The 18,888-nt window shown below is 41.5% G+C and overlaps 2 protein-coding genes across 2 annotated transcripts; one reads left to right on the forward strand and one right to left on the reverse strand.

The window, feature by feature from the left end:
• Window positions 1–674: 674 nt before the first annotated feature.
• On the reverse strand, window positions 675–2,841 carry fbxo43 (F-box protein 43; the record flags this gene model as incomplete). Its single annotated transcript, XM_079560979.1, has 5 exons — window positions 2,643–2,841; window positions 1,828–2,562; window positions 1,654–1,756; window positions 1,184–1,372; window positions 675–923 (listed from the first exon to the last, which is right to left on the reverse strand). The coding sequence occupies exons 1-5, from the start codon at window positions 2,687–2,689 to the stop codon at window positions 675–677; spliced, it is 1,323 nt and encodes a 440-aa protein (XP_079417105.1). The 5' UTR covers window positions 2,690–2,841.
• A 1,603-nt stretch (window positions 2,842–4,444) lies between these two features.
• LOC306966935 (sperm-associated antigen 1-like) lies at window positions 4,445–18,743 on the forward strand. The gene is made up of 19 exons (XM_079561795.1): window positions 4,445–4,471; window positions 5,027–5,174; window positions 5,253–5,412; window positions 5,470–5,592; window positions 5,665–5,735; window positions 5,826–5,938; window positions 6,067–6,172; window positions 6,365–6,495; window positions 6,904–7,010; window positions 7,418–7,550; window positions 10,204–10,644; window positions 12,143–12,242; window positions 12,663–12,815; window positions 13,389–13,546; window positions 14,950–15,091; window positions 15,787–15,913; window positions 16,013–16,189; window positions 16,796–17,107; window positions 17,880–18,743. Exons 2-19 carry the CDS (start codon window positions 5,029–5,031, stop codon window positions 18,006–18,008), a joined length of 2,829 nt encoding a protein of 942 aa, XP_079417921.1. The 5' UTR covers window positions 4,445–4,471; window positions 5,027–5,028; the 3' UTR covers window positions 18,009–18,743.
• Window positions 18,744–18,888: the final 145 nt, after the last annotated feature.

Genomic DNA, 18,888 nt, shown 5'->3' on the forward strand with positions numbered 1-18,888 from the left:
CTCAAAACACAGGGGCCAGTAAAAGTTTAACTAGGAACTACACAGGACATTCCAGTTCCAGCTTTATATCCATGCAAAAGCTGATTACATTAAAATTGTAAACCTAAAGACATCAGAATGGAATACTCATGTAAATGTGACAAAACTGGATACGAGACCATTTTCAGAAAGTCACAAATTGCTGTTACGCAACTATACCACCAGAGGGCGGCACATACTAGCAAATAGTGGCCACTGCGTCGAAGGAACTGAGTAGGAATTGTTTCTTATTAATGTAAATGTAATGTAAAATGTTATAATGGGTCAATATATATTTTTGTCATTACAATGGAAAAAAGAAACATTACAGAAACATGTATACATTTTCTAAAATAGACAAAACATTTTATTTAAATGTTTCTGAAAAAAACATGTAAACGGTAAAAGTTCATTCAAGAATTCAAAAAAACTCACACCATCAAAAATACAGTAACGTTCAGTGCATGTTCTGGTAACTCTCCTTCACAATCATAATTAAAAACACAAGAAATGCGTTTTATAAAAAGGAAAAATAAAAAGCAAGATCTCGATTTAAAATACACACAAAAAACAGGTAAATACAAAAGTGACGGCCATCACAATAATGAAGCTCTTTCTTGGACATTTCATCGATGGTCAGCAAAGTGCATGTTTGGTCATAGTCGTTTGATGTTGCGTTTGCTCCGAGCGCTTCCCGGGATGAGGATGTCTTTCTTGCTGCGATGCACAGACAAACTGTTGCACTCTTTGGAGCCGTGGAAAGCACCAAAGCAGGATATGCAAAACTGGAAGCCACAGTCCACATTGCTGCAAACCCCCTCACCCTTCACAGAGTGGCAGCGAGCAGGATGCTGACATCTGGGACAGGGCTTTAGGTATTCATCATTAAAGAGAGTTTTGGCGACCTAAAAAAAGAAAAAGAAAGGGATCAGAACAGAGCATAGTCTCATGATTCATCCATATGCGGCAAACTAAGCCCCAGGAACAAAATATCATTACTTCAGAAAATGTGAAAATATTTGAGGGAATGTTATTGGTAATATTCAGATCTGGAGGACGTTTATAATTATATTATTTTCTTTCTTGATAGAGAACAGTAAAATACGGAGCAGACCATAGTTTCTGATTTTCACAGTGCACAACTCAGGGTGCTGAGTAAACTCACTTCTAGGAACTTTTCCCGTTTGCTGCTGCTCCCAGTGTGTAAAGTGCTGTTTTGCAGCGGGGTGACACTCCTGCTCCCGGAGTTAGGGGTGCAGAAGCTCCTGGACTGGGACTGGACAGTCTTCAGGGCTGACCGTGTGAGCAGGGCTGCCCTGGTGTCTGCCTCAGGAACATGGGACACCACATCCGGCTGCTGGACAAAAGCAAAATGGTCAGCTAAGTGTTGTTGTACTTTACCTCCTATCCTCCAACATGCTGGCAAGAAATCAGAAATACAAATACTTTGAATTGGAAGAAGAATTATGGGCAACATAGTATGACCAAGGTGCTGCAGTTTACAAATGAATGAATGAGTATTTTGTTTAATTTCATAAAATGTGTGTAAAATAAAAGATTTTGCATTAAGACCAACTATGCTTGATATTGGCATCTAAAAACATGAATTGAGCTTTGCCATGAGGCTGCACATACTTCAAGAGAGTTGTTAAGCTGACTCAGATGACTTCTTCGTTTAAAGCTCGCTCGTCTGTCCTGCTGTATGATCCTCTTCCAGCTCCTGCACACTCTTCCACACCTACAAGATTGATAAATGAGGTTAGTTTCACTTCAGTCATCTCCCTCACCTATGTCCCCAAAAGGTCCCACCTGTAGATGCACTTTGGTGTTAGATGTCCCAGGATGCGTGACAGAATGTGCTTTAGGTTTCTCTTATTCAGTTCTGTGAAGATATCAACTGTGCCCACTCCCATCTTCCTGCCGATCAGTCCAGCCAGGGGCATAGTGGTCCTGAATGTGACCGGGGTCTTCACCAGGGCTGCAACTGACCTCAATTCATCCTGAAGACTTGGGCTTTGGCCGTTTAATGTTTGAGCCCTCTGTTGACACATGGCATGGACCAGCTCCAATGCTGGGGTCAGGGACAGATTGAGGGGTGTGTTCCTTGAAGGAGTCGAATCTGAATGTAATGATCTTGAGTTTAAGGGTGTTTTGTCTTCTCCTTTGGCTGAGCTCCTCCGTAGTGGAGTTGCATAGTCCCGTTTTATGGAGGCCGCACCATCAGAGTTTCCCAATTTAAGAGACAGGACTCTGTGTGGAGTAGCAGTCACAGTAAATACCTCATCATCCTTCAAAATGTTTTGTCTCCGATTATTTCCATCTGTGCGGTCATCCTCAGATTGAGAGCCTCCTTCCTTCAGAGTGGACAACCTCTTCTGACGCTGTAACCGCGGGCGACGGGTTTTGTCCAACAGATTTGGAGTTACACCATCTCCTTTGGAGGGAGAGAGCAGCAGATCCTGGAACGAACCATCATGATCCACATACGAATCCTGGGACTTGTCAAGTGTCAGGGAACTGAAGCCACTGTCTTCACACATCGAACTGAGAAAAAGCATGCAAAAACTTGAGTAAATATTCCAAACAATTGCCAGAATAACACCGTAACATTTATAGAAACATACCTTGTGTATGTAGGCGTCTGCAGGTCTGATGGTGTACACAACAACATACTGCTATCGCAAAAAATATTTGTCCCATTGCAGACTGGAGATTGAAGATTTTTCTTTAAAAAAACAGGGAGGATTGACTTTGTGTGCGGGGTATCCACCAAGGATGGTTTATCACCGGTTGAGCAGTTCTCATTAAAACCAGTGTCAGAGAGTGAAACTCTTCCATCAGAACTGGAAAGCTTTTCAGGGCTGGGTTTGTCATTATTAAGAGTGGAGGTCTTAATCTGTGAGAAAAGGAGACGGCGCTTCCTCCCAGACAGGAGCAGGTCTTGGTCCTGTGATAAAGTGCTTGTTGCTAAAGTGCCAATCACAGTGTCTAAACAGTCCACTGAAGTACTAAGCCATGGATATTTGTGTGGCGATTTTGAGGCATTAGGTTTGACGTCAAAACTGGATTTGGATAAAGCAAGTCTGTATTGCAACATGGTGTCCTTCTTGTATAGTTTGGGAGTTTCATCCCAGCCAGCTCCTCTGGAGTCTTTGCTCAAAAATCCTGTTCTGTCCATAGGTGTGGCAGGGAGCTGCACATTCTCTTTGGGGTTTTCTTCACCCAAAGATAAAGATCCATCTCTAGTGATACTCTGCGGGGTGTAGAGTAAACCAGAATATCCACTGTCAAAGCAATTATCATAACAGGCCTGGTCTTTGTCCCCATTAAAGAACACACGGGGCTCAGGAGTACACTGCATTTCCTCTGGTCAGAAATACTAAACTCATCCAAGTATGATAGAGCACACCTGAAAAACAAACAACAAATAAAAGGTTTACATTTAAATGACAAACACAATCAAATACTAGATTAAAATCAGAAATAACATCTATAATATAAAAAAGCACTGCGATAACCACACTAACCAACTCATTTAGCCAAGTTCTGATAAGACATCACCGACACTAGCAACATCTCCATCTCTCAAAGTCAGATGCGTAATGGTTTAATGCTACTTTGACTCTTTTGCTGTTTATGTTTGCTAGCATCAAACTGACAATTAGCTCAGCTGGTCGCACTTTCAGCTGTCTCATTAGCGTTGCCAAGAGACGCTTTAAATCCCCGCGATCGTGCCGCGATAAACACGACAGGAACCGCCAAAAAAGACGCTACGTTATCATGTCTGCACAGGCTGCACAATATGGTCAGCATTTGCCTAAATGCAGTTTTGCTCCACTATATCCACTCATTAGACACGTCCAATATTGTGAATAGAAGTACATTGTTGTAAAAACTAGTCTTCCTAATGATTGGTCGTGACAGTTAACTAACGTTATGTTCCATCAATCACGTTTATTTGCACAGATAAGAAAGCTAGAAAAGCTTGACTTGTGTGGGCTTATAATAACTGAGTTAGTCTTTATTTCAAAGAAAACACACAACAGTTTGGTGACTTGGCGCTAGCTTTGGCGCTTGTTCGGATGCTAAGGAGGCATCTCATGATAGGCTACTCAATTAATAAGCTATATGCCTCAAAATAGGGATTATGAAGCTTAAATCTTTCACTCACCTGGCCGAATAATATTGCACAGCAGTTTGCAGTATGAACATCAGTCACGAAACAGTAGTAGGCCCATAAATTAACCCGTAGCCACACTTGTGCGCTTCATGTTCCTGAGCCTGGATGAAATGAGCCAAATGAGAGGGAGCCACGTTTTCAAATTTGGAGCCCACTGCTGTACGTCTGACGTATTTCCGATCTGGGGCTGCGCGAGACTTCCGTGTACGTTTCCATGGTAACAGAAAGATACGAGCGCTTGTGTTTCTAGCCGCCACGAAGGACCGCGAGCAGGTATCTCATTTAATTTCCACACCTAACTTCTACTGTAAACTTATAGCTGCAACGTTTAGAAACTACGATCTGGCAATTTCCATGAGCTAATTATACACAGCTGACGAAAAATAGAATATATTTTTAAAGGGTACATCTTCAGTTTGAGTTTTTGCATCTGTGTGAAATCGAAAGTAGTTACACATGTTTCGTCCAGTAGTGGAATTACATTTGTTTTGCCTTTCATTATCTTGTAAAAGCAAACTTCAAAAGATCTTTGTGCATCTAATAATATTTTTTTTAAAAGCCGTCTTGTATCAGTTGTGAACTAGTAGGCTAGCTAGTTGTTAACATTAGGCTACTGTTGCTGTATTGCTCCCTGAAAGTTGTGAACCTCATAAACTGTAATTAGAAATGCTTCGAAGTGTTAGGAAGGAGTTTGCGCCACAAAAAACAATTTCACTTTTTCATTGTTTGTTAACAAAAAGGAGTAGGTGTGGGGACTTTAAGATGCTAAATCTTAGTTAAACATTTCAGTATATGATTGACATAGTTTATAAACACTTTTCATTCCAGACATGAGTGCAGAGGAACTGTTCTCGGGTCAAAACCAAGCCACTGTCATTGACTACAGTGGGAAGGTTCCTGTGGAGCACCTGGACTACCGTTACATAGAAAAATGCAAAGATGTGAAGTATTTGGAGAAGATTTTGAAAGTACTGAGGTGTGTATCACTCTGGTATGCCTCGGACAAAATGACACAGTTCTTCATTCAAAAAGCATTGTGGTATTTTATGTTAAGGTCCGGAGAGGAGGGCGTTTATCCTCATCTCATCAATTTCTGCGAGAACCGTCTGGAACTAATAGACCCAAAGAATAGGCTTCTCAGAAAAGACAACCCTGTCGCCACAACAGCCAGTCTGTCCAAAGAGGAGTGGGGGCAAATTATTGAGGATCTAAAGGTAGATAGTTATTACATTAAATTCTGTACATTTTGTTTTATGCTGTGATGTTTACAGATGTGGCAAGAAGAATCTAAACAGACAGAATACTCATTAAGACACCAACCTCTTCTTACTGATAATGTAAAAGAAAACATACCACCAGTAAGAGGCTTCAACCATTCAGTTCCACTCACACAGGTAATAACAACACGTGACCTTTATACTCTTTGCTATGTGTAAGTTAAGGATGTTTAAACTTATTTCTGCCAGAATGTCCAGCAAAAGCAAAACAAAAATCCTTCCAAACGGCCTCTTCCACGTGACTATCGGGAATGGGACAAGTGAGTAATGAATATAATACAATATGCAATTTTCTCAATCTGCACATTTGTTAACATTGGCCTTAATTTCATGCATTATCATTGACTTAGGTTTAATGTGGAGAAAGAGTGTGAACAAATTGACGGCAACAACAACACAAGCGATCCCCCTGCGGTCATTAAAGCACGGTTTTCCAAACTACAAACTAACTTGGATGTCTCATGTATGATCTTCATATATATATATATTTTTTTTAATTTCATTTAGACATTATACATTATACATTTTACATTATACATTATACATTATACATACGTTGATACTAAATTGCATTTTATCCTCCAATTACAGCACTGACAGAACAGGAGCAGCTCATTCTGGCCAAACGTGAGAAAGACAAAGGCAATGAAGCGTTCAGAGCCATGGATTATGAGGAGGCCATTGCATACTACTCCAGGTCTGAGTTTTTTAATACTTTATCCATTTACACTGTCTAAGTTCAGAGGATGTCCACTGTAACCAAAGATGACAAAAGTAGGCTAATGCAGGTAATTTTTAAGAAAAAATGCCGACATTATATTTACCCCTTACACCCCTAAACATTCACCTTTTTGCTTGCAGTAAATATGGTCTTTATTATCTGTTGCAGGAGCATTTCAATTTTACCAACAGTTACGGCTCACAACAACAGAGCCCAGGCAGAGATCAAACTGAAGCGCTGGAACAACGCCATGAAAGACTGTCAAATAGTCCTCGAGATGGAGCAGGGAAATGTCAAAGGTGCAGGTTTTTGAAGATATTTAAATTTACCATTCACTCATAACCTTTTCACTTAAGCTGGCTTTAGTCTCGGTGAACCAAATTGCAGAACAGTGACGTGCAGTGAGGTTTGTTGCTGGTCAGGCACATGTTACTCCAATATAAAGTCAACAAAACTGCAGGAAAATGCAACTTGTAGTCTCTGGTTATTGTATATCTTACGTTGAAAGAACAATTCATTCATTATTAATAAATCAATTAATCATATTTGCACAACACAAAAGTGGCTGAAAGTGGCATAGAATTTACATGTGTTCTGTTAACAGCACAGCCCCGTCAACTGTCACCTTTTTCGCCATGTATGTGTTTGCATGTTCCCAGGAAGAGTAGCTGAAGTGGTCAGCCATAACGTTACTTTCTCCTCCACAGCCCTGCTACGTCGAGCTACAGTGTATTCACAAACAGAGCGCTTTGGACAGGCTGCCAAAGATCTGAGGACAGTGCTGATTCAGGAGCCACAGAATGCTGCAGCTCTGGTGAGTCCTGATGTCATGATGTAGTGCACATGAATAGCGTTTTGCATCCACTAGGTGTCACTGCATCTCATCTAAGACTGTTGACGATAAAATGTAGAAATGGATAGGCACGTGTAAAAACTTTTTTCTTGGTGGCAATTAAAGTATCCCATTTGATTACTCTTTGAATTATTTTGTAAAGCTGACATAGAAATTACTACACCTCCGCCCATATTTTTGTGTCTTCTATGATTTGGTGTCTTAGCATTTTGCTGTCAGAAATAAGAGTTGAGAAATGAGTTTTGTTCTTAAGCAACTCAGTCCAGTCTACAATCTCTACTGTAAATAAATTATAGTTAATAATTTCTGGATGACTGAGAGCCCACACAGACAAATTATTTCAAGACTTTATGTTCCATGTGTTTCAGAAACTTCTGTCTGAAACTGAAAAGAAAATACAGGAGATGGGCCAGACAGAAACCAGACGCAGGGGAAAGAAAATCCTCATCCAAGAGGTGAACGGGGATGATCTCAGTGATCAGTGTGAAACAATACTAAAGGGTAAGTGTTTGGTAATATACAAAATCAATATTTACATGAATTACACACACACACAAGCTGTAATAGGCAGGACAGTGACTTCCACATTCCGCCACATATCAATATAAATCAATATAATATAAGTTCAATAAAGCTTCTCCTGCATTTGATACAATGTATTTAGTCAGTATTAATAATAATTAACAGAAGTATTATGTGCTCTAATATTTAATTGTAGGTGGAAGTATAAGTGAATTACACTAATTAAAATGTATTGATTACATCCTGTATATTCAGCGTAAAACGTTTCTGCTGCCATTTCTATTTCTACCGACCATAATCATTTTAATATTACATTATTGTGGCAATTCTAGCTCGCACCACTGTAGTGAAATATTAAAACAATAGCTGTTACTTCACTCTACTTTATTTATTCATATATATTACTTATTTTCTGCTTCTGCATGTTTTTAAATGTTGATTACAGTTTTACCACTATGCTCACTGTGCAGCCAGATAGGAGCTTAATTTAGCCCTCACTGTAGCTTCCCAGGCTGGGATTTGCTCTCTAATCCATGCATGGTTTTGCCAAACATCAGAGTAAGCCGTGAATAGCTGGACAGCCAGCCAGTCATTTTCTCACAAATCTTGTGGCTGTAGTGCTATAGATAGAGGAGACACCCCGTTTTGGACTTTGGTAACGTGTGTGTGGATGTGTGAGGTATGTGCCCTGCCCCCACTCAGCGCTGTTAGAAGCCCAGAGAGTAGAGGAGCTTCCTGGAACTCCCTCCTCTAATGTGGTGTGAGTCAGGCACGAACAGCCCTCCCCCAGTGTGATGTAAAAGCCACAACTTCCGCTATGCCAGTGGTTCACAAACTAAAAAAAGAAAAAAAGACCAAAAAAATGGTGGTTCACAAAGTTTTCACTTGTATTATTTTAACCCATTATAAAATATTTGACCATCCAAATATCCACCAGAAATGATTTAATAATGATTTTGGTAGTTTTATTCAACTTTATATCCGTTCATTTTTTGTATCAGTAACATAACACTGTTAAATGATGTTAAGTGATTGTTTGAAATATTTGGAATTTATATTGACATTTTGTCAAGTTTTATTCTTATATTCTTATATATTTGTCAGTGAGCTTGTCGGGGGAGTAACTGCCAAAGCTCCATAGATGCTATTGTGCAGTTAACACTGTGTAATTTACTATTGTAACGTTATCTGGTGTGGCGGGTTTAGGGGCAGAAGACCTCTGACTGACATACCACCAGTGGAACTTGTACCACAGTTTGAGAACCACTGTGCCATGCCCTGCAAAGCAGTATCTATGTATTCAAATACTATATATAATAATTCTATACAGAAAGAAAGTTTATACAATGCAAAAGACAGAAAAAGTACATATATGTTAATCAAAATAAAAATTATCTCTGATGACGCTGCTTTATTTGAAAGCAGCTTTTCAAAAGTAAACAAACAACTAGCTTATGAGCTAAAGACATCTGAGACCTACACATTTCTTCTTCTGAAACACTGAAGAGGCACCACAGCTGCAGCACAGTGGAGGCGTCACAAGAGGAGCTACAGGATACCAGGAAGGGACAAACAAGGAGGTATCCGGGCATGACTGATAGCTAAGCCACATATGCCTTCTATTGTTCTCGCTAATGGTTTTCACTGGAGAATAAAACAGATTCACTGCTAAGCTCTTCCCAGAAGATGGTGAAAGACTGTTGTGGAGCGGAGGGAGCTGTGCAGGAGGAAGAGGAGGTGGAGCTGACCAGTGCTAGAAACCACGCTCTGAAACAGGGACAAACCCAGGTGGCGGTGCACCGTTTCAGAGGATCAGAGGAGCTCTGAAGGCAACCAGCCAGGTTTCCTCCGGGTGGTGCGGTTTCCTTGACCTCCAAAAACATGCTGGTCAGGTTGGCTCACAGTGGTGGCGCGGCTCAGTCGCAGCGGCTCAGGACTAATACCTGAACACTATTTTGTTGTACGGTTGTACAATGACAAAAGCACCTACTTATTTAGAAATGCTCCTCATATCTTTGCATCTCTTTGTACACTAGAGCGTGAACTTTGACATTTTCAATAGAAGTTACAAAGCTAGAAGCACAGTGGTCATGCCGCCTTTGCTCTGCCCAATCCCGTCAGACCTTGGAAGCTAAGCAGGGAAGGGCCTGGTCAGAACTTGGATGGGAGACCGTTTGGGAACACCAGGAAGCCTAGCGAATGTAGTGAGTGAGTGAGTGGTTGGTGGTGGTCGGAGGGGCCAATGGCGCAGACTGGTTGCCTCGCTTCCGTCAGTCTACCCCAGGGCATCTGTGGCTACAATAGTAGCTTACCACCACCGAGTATGGAGTGAATGAATAGTGCAATGTAAAGCGTCTTTGAGTGTCCTGAAAAGCGCTATATAAAACCAATGCATTATTATTATTATTATTATTATTACTAATAATGTTATAGTCACACAGAGACATAAGGATATTATTGCTATGTTTTTTTATGTTACAGTACTTTTTGTACAGTATTTGGTCATAGGCTTATTTGCTCAAATCCTTCTGTTTTCTTGTCTACTCTAAGATGTCTTATGCTGTGACTACTTCCTGTGGGAGTGTCAGCAGCACACGTCTCTGACCCTCTGGCCCCTCCCTCTCTGTTGCAGCTCGTCCGGTTGAACGTATCCAGCCTGAGGGAGGGGAGGAGAGCCCAGCCGCTCCAGACATGGGTAACACTCAGAAGAAGCCCCACGGCAGAGGGGATAGCAGCCCACACAGCGACAACGGGAGCTCCCACCACCACCATGCCCCCAGGAAAGGCAAGAGCAGCAGCGCAGACAAATACAAAGTCAATCACGAGTCCAAGGATAAAGTGGCCAACGGGACCAGCAAGAGGGGCTCAACCGCTTCAGCACAGGCGGATCAGAGCAGCAGGACTTCAGCCGAGGCAGAAGCTAAAAACACTGTCAACTTGGACGCCCCATGTGGAGCCCTACCTCCGCCTCTGTCCCGACTCAAGAACGAGGGAAACCTGTTCTTTAAAAATGGACAGTTTGCTGATGCACTGGAGAAATACTCACAAGCCATTCAGGGCTACACAGACTCAGGTAAGGACTGGATCAGATGGGATGTGCTTCATGGGACTATTTGTGTTATAGAAAGAAAAGCAAGTCATTAGTTTCTTCCATAAAGCCAAATCAGCAAGCAATTCAAAGGTCATGTCCTTGTAGTTAAAGTAGGAGGACCTGTGTTTTATTATTTTATTACTATACATTACTACAGCTATGCATCTTTTCCATTGCTGAACAGCACAAGTGTTGTATAGATATTAGAAATGAGGAAGGGCATATACAGGGGATTAAAACACATGTAATGACACTATAATATTTACCTCCCGGATTGAGTGACTTGATGCTAAGTGCGTTACGTCACGATGATGCAGTGGATACAGACCGCGTTTCTGTTTTAGCCTGCTGATAAGCTCCTCAGCTCAGGTCTGCCACAGGGTCACATGACCAGAGCCACAGCCACTCACTGTGAAATTGTATCTGCAGGACTATAACTCTTATAGAGCGGGAACAGAGAGAGAAAGAGAGAGTGAAAATAAGTGGCCTATTGATGGAAGTGTAACGGGTGCCTGTCAGGACACTCATCACGTGCTTACGCTGTGTTTCCCGGAGGTCATTCATAACATGGGCTCTGCTCTGCTGATTGTGCAGGAAGAGAGGCAGGCGTAAACATCCCAAATCTAAAATGCAAAGACCCGCGTTTAGCCCGTCTTGCATTCAGTCTGTTCGGTTCAACTAATGGAAGCTACTGTGATGTGGCTGCTGCACTGGGTCATCATATAATATGCTACTACTGGTAATCTAATCTAATCTGATGACATCCACAATCCTAATGTACATTTATTGGTATAATGGCTTCTTCTTAATGACCTCCTCGCCCCTCACATTGCAGCACGCACATACTGACATTACTTATAAAGAAATAACAGTAGGGGAACATTATAGCCATACGATCATTATGAAATTGATTATTTTGTGGATGTGCCTTGAAAAACTCTCAAATTTTACTAAACCCATTCCTTCAGTTAGATATTTTTGCCATTTTACAACCAGAAAAGTTACCAAAACAGCCATCACTGTTGCCTAATCCAACAGGTCAGACTCAGGTACAGACATATTTGGACCATGTTTTATTTTCTGCATTGTGTCATGCGGGGTGCATTAGTGGGTGGTACCACAAAGAAACTTTGCCATGACACAAAAAAGGCTGGAAAACACAAAATCTGGCACAAACCTGGATTACGATTAGGTTACGATTGAAGAGAAAATTCACATATGAGGATGCAGATATGTTTGATCAGTTACTGGTGTTTATCAAGACAATTATTATTCTCAATCATAAATATACAAGAGGATTTACTGAATACTTTATAGAGATAGATAACAGGAGTGGATGGTGAATAATTGAACATAAATACTGTGAGTGCACACTTTTCCTTTATCCATTCGTAAAACTTTGATGATCCCCTACAGAAGCCTATTTTCAGGAGTAAATGGTGGCCTTCTCACTACTCTGTGCTTTTTGTGTGTCCTTCAGGGATCGACAGTCCAGAGGATCTGTGTATACTCTACTCAAACAGAGCGGCCTGCTACCTGAAAGATGGCAACAGTCAGGACTGCATACAGGACTGCACCAAGTGAGTCCCTGAGACCATAGATCAGTGTTTACAACGTAGTAATAATAATGATTTAATAATTTGTAATACAGTCTCATGTAAAGTACTATGTCTGGGAAAGGTGCTAAGTTCTTCTTCTTCTTCTTCTTCTTTTTCTTCCACTTCCACTTCCACTTCCTCTTCTTCCTTTTCCTCTTCTTCTTCTCCATAAAACAGGTCAAACTCAAAGTGAATGCCAAAGTACATAGTGGGATTGCATTTCAAAATAAGATAGAATCATCAGGGCTTTTTTTTTACCTTTACTTTAACTTAAAAAGATGTTCAACTACACTTAGGTGATAACATAGATCATGGTCCTATTGTTTGCGTCCCTCTCAGACTGCAGCCTCCTCAGTGCAGAGTCAGATTGCTCCTGTCTCACCTGCTCTATTTATACCACAGAGCTCTGGAGCTGCAGTCGTTCTCCCTCAAGCCCCTGCTGCGCCGGGCCATGGCTTATGAGTCTCTAGAGCGCTACCGAAAGGCCTATGTGGATTACAAGACCGTCCTGCAAATAGACACAAGCGTCCAGGCAGCACACGACAGTGTCAACAGGTACACGGCCCACCACTCAAAGGAGGGGAAATAGAAGCATAACATCACCTGGTACTCAGTGTTATTACTGAGGAGTGGAGCATTTTGTTGAAAAATGTGCTACCACGCAGTTATGTAATAGAGTTATTGTGTATTTCCACAACTGTAGGTGAGTTTACTGGGACTGCCCAGCAAATACTTTATACCAAAGTCTTTTAATCTTAAATAAAGAAGGAAAAAAAAAGGTTTAGGTTATGATTGGTCCTGTGTGTTGTGGAATTAAAACAAAAATATACTAAAAACAAAAAGATAATATAATATATATATAAACAAAAAGATTGCACATATCACTGTGCCATTGATTATACAGTCTGTCTTTATTACAAATTAGGCTTTTGAACCTTATTTACTTCTACATGATCTAATTAGAGACTGACTGATTTAGGAACCTCAAGCTAATTGTGGCTCTGAGCCCAAGGTTTCTCCATTCTTATGTAACACAGCAGATCACCTAAGGCTTTGTGTCCAAATGATCAATTAGTTTTAGAGATGGATGAATATATTTGGTCTCTTAATATATTTGTCCCTTTCCAGAATCACACGGTTGCTGATTGAAGAGGACGGTGTCGACTGGCGAGAAAAACTTCCTGAGATCCCATTGGTGCCTTTGTCTGCACAGCAGCACCGCAGACTGGAGCAGCCGAGTGAGGAGGTGCTAAAGGCCCGGGCCGAGAAGACGAAGAGGGACGCAGGTGTGTGCGCTGTGGGGGCACCGAGGGAGGGGCTGTCTGCACATAAGGCATTAGGCTTCTACACACTATAATTTAGGTGTGTGTCCTTATTACACAGCCCGGGAGCCTACAATTTAATCTTTACTTTTTATTCCTTATGGATTTGCTACAGCATATAACCTGACTCATCTATTTAGACATAGTTTTTGCCCAGTAACAGATGAAACAAAAATGTGAGATGTGTTTCTCCAGAGAAATGCATTATAGACTTATGGTGAGAGGTCATAACAATGCATCCTATCCATATTTTCAATCAACTTAGTTTAGTTTCTTTGAGCAGCTTACATGTTTCTTATTTACAAAAATACACATTAGACAGTCACAGATGCTCAAAAGGAGTAGGCTAAATCAAGAAGCTTAAGAGCGCCTACCCCACATTCACCATAATAAACATTTGCATTTCACACATAACACATAATAACACAGCGTGAAGATTTCAGACATGTAGTTGCTGTTTCGTTTAGTTAAATATTACAGAGAATTGTGACAATGCTGTGATTAGTTTCCGATTATTAAATTGGCTTGTTATTGAAAAATACAAAAAAAGTCATGTTCTTCATCTATGAAAACAATGGCAACCAGAGTCTACTGCTCCCTAGCTTGCTTTGTACAGTATCACTGGGCTAGTCATGTTAATCCATAAATAACAAGACAATTGCTTTGTAGTTCCCACTGAGTAATAGTAATCAATATCCCTGAAATAAATGGTATAAATTATTAAACAAATTACCTCCCAGAAATAGTGCCCATGTCCATATAGAGTGCACTATTACCACTTCATCCTCTGTGTCACTTCTGCTGATCCAGAGTGTGTGTCACCTCTCTTCACTGACCGAGCAGTTTGCCCGTTCCCCTGGCTCAGGCTAAAGCTGTTATTTTTAAGCGCTATAATGGAAGAATAGCCCCGCTGGCACACTGCTGCTCCCTCTAGACGCTCTGCAGCAAATTGATTAGCCCTCAGTGCGCACTGTGAATGATCGCTGAGCTGACTTTCATGCATCAAGCCTCACGCGCCAAGTCCAAGGTCCATTACTTCCAAATGCCTCTGTGCTAAAAGGCAAACGGCATAAGGCTTTTTTTTAGGGGTTTATTACAAAATGCCTTGGAATAACACATAATGGTCAATAACAACACAGGTTTATTATTTGGTGTTATAAACTGAAGTAGGCAGCAGCATTTTGACCGTTTTGCCCTTAAAGCGACACTGCGGAACATTCCAAGTCATTATAATGCTTTGTCACGATGCTACGTCACATTTATTAAGTCAGTCTGTTTTGGCAAGGGCTTTTGTGATGGTCAGACAACCTTTGAAGGTTTTTCTGCTGTGTTTAGCGTCTATCAATGACTTTGCTTTTGTCTTTCAGAGCGCAGAGCAGAGGTCCAGTTCACAGCTCTGAAGCAGGAAGGGAATGACTTTGTGAAAAAAGGCCAATACAAAGACGCTGTGGAAAAATACAGCGAATGCCTTAAACTCAAGCCCGAGGAGTGTGCAATCTACACAAACAGGTCAGAGGCGGCACTTGCTTTTACTTTTGCTTTTGCTTCCTGCTGCTGGCATCTTCTTTTACAGTAACTCATTACATACCATATGTGTAATGCCTAGCACATTTAGGAATCCCTAAGTGTATCACATTTGTAGAATTTGTAGAAGACCACAATTTTATGTCCTGCTACGTAACATTATAGCTTGTTTCGTGTTTTTTAATTTAATTTTGTCTGGAGTTCTGGGCAATAGAGCGAAGTACTGTTGGCCACACCATCTTGTTTTTGTCGTAATCTAAAATATTGACAAAAATGGTTGTTCAAACTGAACACAATCTTAGTGTTTTAGTTTAGAAAGCTGCTACATATGCCACAAGCCATGTTGGCCAAGCTATGTTCTCAATCACGTGATAGACCCACAGCTGCAGACAGGTTGAACTAGATGCTCATTCACCTGGTCATTCACAAAAGAGAACTGATTATCATTGAAGGTAGAGCAAACACTAGTGAACAATAGAGCTGTTTGCCATTGAATGTACAGTATTGGCAGCCAAATCCATAGAAAACATGTTTTACAATTGTTCAGTCACTAGATAAGGAAATTAGGCACAAAAGAATACAATGGAGCAATCACATCGTTCAAAATTCTAGCACAGGAGGCTAAGATGTAATAATGAAAGAGTGGTGTTTGTTATAAAATCAGTCTCTTTTACATCTAGAGCCTTGTGCTACTTGAAGCTGGAGAGGTTTGCAGAAGCCAAACAAGATTGTGACGCAGCCCTGAAGTCAGAACCAACCAATAAGAAGGCCTTCTACAGACGCGCCATGGCCAACAAAGGTCTCAAGGTAAACACGGCTAGAATCTTGTAGGAATGTGGCCAATTAGCAGCAATTATTTTGTATGACAATGTTGGTATATTTGACACGTCTGACTCCGTGCTATAGGATTACTTGGCCTGCAGCTCAGACCTGCAGGAAGTACTGCACCAGGATCCCAACGTCCAGGAGGCAGAGAAGGAGCTGGAGGAGGTCACAGTGCTGCTGAGACAGAGCCTGGCTAATGCTAATACAAACGCTAACACCTCATTGGCTAAACCTAGGAAGAGTGTCCCCATCACAGAGGTAAGTCTACAGCTTATTACGCAAAAGGGCTAGAAGGTCTCGGGTTTGATTCCCACCTGGACGGGGCCTTTCTGCGGGGTGCTTGCATGTTCTCTCCGTGTCTGGTGTCTATGTTACTCTTATGTAATACAGTCCTGGATGTGTGAAATATGTAACATAGATGTGACATTTTTGGTTGAAAACCCTCCCAGGTCATTCAAAGTTTCACAGTGGAGTGGATGAAAACATCAAAACGCATTAACGCATTGCCTATAAAGTATTTTCAGTCTTTCATATTCCCCATTCTTTTCATTTTTCGGGGGTGAATCCGGAAAATCATCTGCAGGATCATATAAGTCTGTAATGATTAGGATCAGGTAACTATTTTGTAGCTGTTCAAATTAGGTAGCACTGGTTTTGATGCAATTTACTCCAGCTTTGTGGAATATATTGTTGCCTGTGTTATGTCATCTTACAATTTCATTTACCCATGTTTTTTTGCATTCAAAATCACAAAACAATACTCCATTTAGTTGTGTGACTCTCAGATTCTGTTGTCTTGTTTGAATAAGCAGCTAATGTTTGCATAGCACATCAACAACTAATTTTGTGATATTGTCCCCTCAGGTGGACGGTGAAGAGGACACGCCCTGCACCACGGACTGCAGAGGAGAGGACGCCAGTATTAACCTTAATCCTTCAAGCGCCTATGAATTCGGACAGGCGCTGAACGCGGCACGCAGCAGCGGGAACACACTGGCCTGTGCAGATCTGTTGGCCTCCACTCCTCCCCAGAGTCTGCCGCAGTATCTCAGCACTGAGCTGGATGGACAGAACCTAACGTTTATTATGAAAGCCATGGACTCGCATCTTCTACAGAGGGATCCCGGGCTGGTCTACCGACACCTGTGTCACCTCCACACAGCCGACAGGTTCAAGGTAACAGAAGTTACAATGGAACATAAGGGTGGCGTAGTACAGATGGTAGAGTAGACTCTGAGGTTTGAGCTGCCAAACTGCCCCCCCCAACCTTTTGTTTTATACCCTATGAGCTACTTTAACCAAAACACCACAGTTACTTACTTATGACACTGCTTTACTATCCACTTGAGAACCACTGGCCTAGATGGTCAAAGCTGAGATCTGGATGCAGTTGAGGTTAGTTGGTGCAGAGATAGCGAGGCCATTTCAAACTCCACTGCTCACTGAAGTTGTTGTGGCAGCGTGTCTTGTTGAAACACGCTGTCAACAGGATTAATCTTTTAGTCATGCATTCTAACGATGTGTCACAAAGGGAAGCTCATTCCTGCGCTTTGGTGGAAAGGGTGGGGCACATCCCATGTAGCTGCTTGTAATCAGAGGACTCACACTGCGGCGCACTGACAGAAAACTACTGATTGCAACAACACACCCATTTTGTGCAACAGTCATTACACTTACTTAACCCATGTGTAGATGGATGTGTTGGGCACACTCAGTTCAGCTCGTGCCCATTTGAGGGATTGTTGGCATAGCTTTGGCAGCCACACATTTCTCTCACTGTGTTTGAGAGCTGTAAAATGAAAAACAATTATGAAATGCCTCACCAAATTCATTAATACAAGTGGGAAAAAAATGCTTTAGACATATTTTATATTACACGTCCATCATACGGCCCCTTACTTTTGTGTTTCACTCTCAACTTGATGCTAAATCTTTGTTGTATTGACAGATTGCTATGGTACTCCTCGAGAAGAGCGACCGCAGCACCATGACGCAGCTCTTCGACCGCCTCTCAGCCGCAGAGAGCTCGGAATTCACCAAAAACGACGTCCAAAACCTGGCCAACAAGTTCATCTAACTAACCCTGTGCATGACCTACCTACAAACTACGACAACCCCCTCGGATCTATGCAAAACTCAACGCACAAGGACTCCATCGTGCAATAACGGGACACCGCCCCTCCGATATGTGCTTGAATCAAAGACTAGAAGTGTATATTTTTTTTCTTTCTCTCTTCGCAACGCTACTTTTCTACCACTAAGAAATCCAAGAACAGGTTGTGTAACAGATGGTGCAATATGGAACATGGAGCATTCACTTATTGATTAAAGTGTGTGCAATTGTACAGCGTTACGCAACGAGATCAGCTCAGGACAGACACAGCTGCTACGGACAGGTTCGTGCAGGGAAACGAGGGAGAAGAAACCAAGCAGGAAGCTATTGAAGTTCTTAACTGGTTGCAATCTCTGTAATATTGTATCATTGGAATCATCCGCCCATTTAACTTGCATGCAGTTTTGTCCGCGTCAAAAGCGGCAGTGAGACGTGTGCCTTGGGTTAGACTTTTGAGATGAGGAACTTTTCTGTTGTACCATAGTTTTATCCAAAGTATTTAAATTGAAATTAATTTAAGAATTGTGACACTGGTGAGTATTTGTCCCGTCTGTGAGATCCTCATGAATGTACCGTGTTTGCCGATTTGAGTCAGAGATTCCAGGCGCAGGACAATAATTATCTGTAATAATAAAAGCTTATTTTTTCCGTCATTCACTTGAGATGTAAATATGTTCACAGAGGGCTAAATTAATAAAAATCCAGTAATTACAGTTCTGTCTGATGCAATGCTTGTCCTGAAATGTGTGTTTTATGGAAACCTACTGCAGTAAAGTGCTATTGTGCATGATCCAGTGGTAGTAGTAAAAGTAATGGCGAACTTTCAGATGAAACAAAAACACCA

The sequence above is a fragment of the Gobius niger genome, assembly GCF_951799975.1.
Source record: "Gobius niger genome assembly, chromosome: 8".
Lineage (NCBI taxonomy): Eukaryota > Metazoa > Chordata > Actinopteri > Gobiiformes > Gobiidae > Gobius > Gobius niger.